Below are 270 nucleotides of genomic sequence, written 5' to 3' on the forward strand. Positions count from 1 at the left end.
GAACCCAGCCTTCCACATCATCCTTCCGAATTCCAGTACCTTCTAGAATCAACGCAGTCTCTCTCCTCGAGGTCGGCGATGGTGTCAGGCAGTGCCATCCCGAGGGTCTCCGGAAGTGCCACTGTCGCTAGCCCGATGACCAACGACGCGGCCCCGAAGACTACGGACGGAGCCCACGAGATGAGGGAGCCCTGGGCGTAGTGATAACACACCTTGTTGATATTTTCATTTCTTTAATAAAACACTTGTTCATGTTGGCTTAATATCAAA

The 270-nt window shown here is 52.2% G+C and overlaps 1 protein-coding gene across 1 annotated transcript in view; it reads right to left on the reverse strand.

Annotated features, from left to right (window-relative positions):
* The window catches only part of LOC119582372 (organic cation transporter protein-like), a gene marked incomplete at its 5' end in the record, with an annotated part of 41030 nt that overhangs the window by 33222 nt on the left and 7538 nt on the right, over positions 1–270 (reverse strand). The window contains 1 exon segment of the mRNA XM_037930586.1: positions 40–191. Coding sequence (XP_037786514.1) covers positions 40–191 — 152 coding nt within the window.

The sequence above is a fragment of the Penaeus monodon genome, chromosome 15 (assembly GCF_015228065.2).
Source record: "Penaeus monodon isolate SGIC_2016 chromosome 15, NSTDA_Pmon_1, whole genome shotgun sequence".
Taxonomy (NCBI): domain Eukaryota; kingdom Metazoa; phylum Arthropoda; class Malacostraca; order Decapoda; family Penaeidae; genus Penaeus; species Penaeus monodon.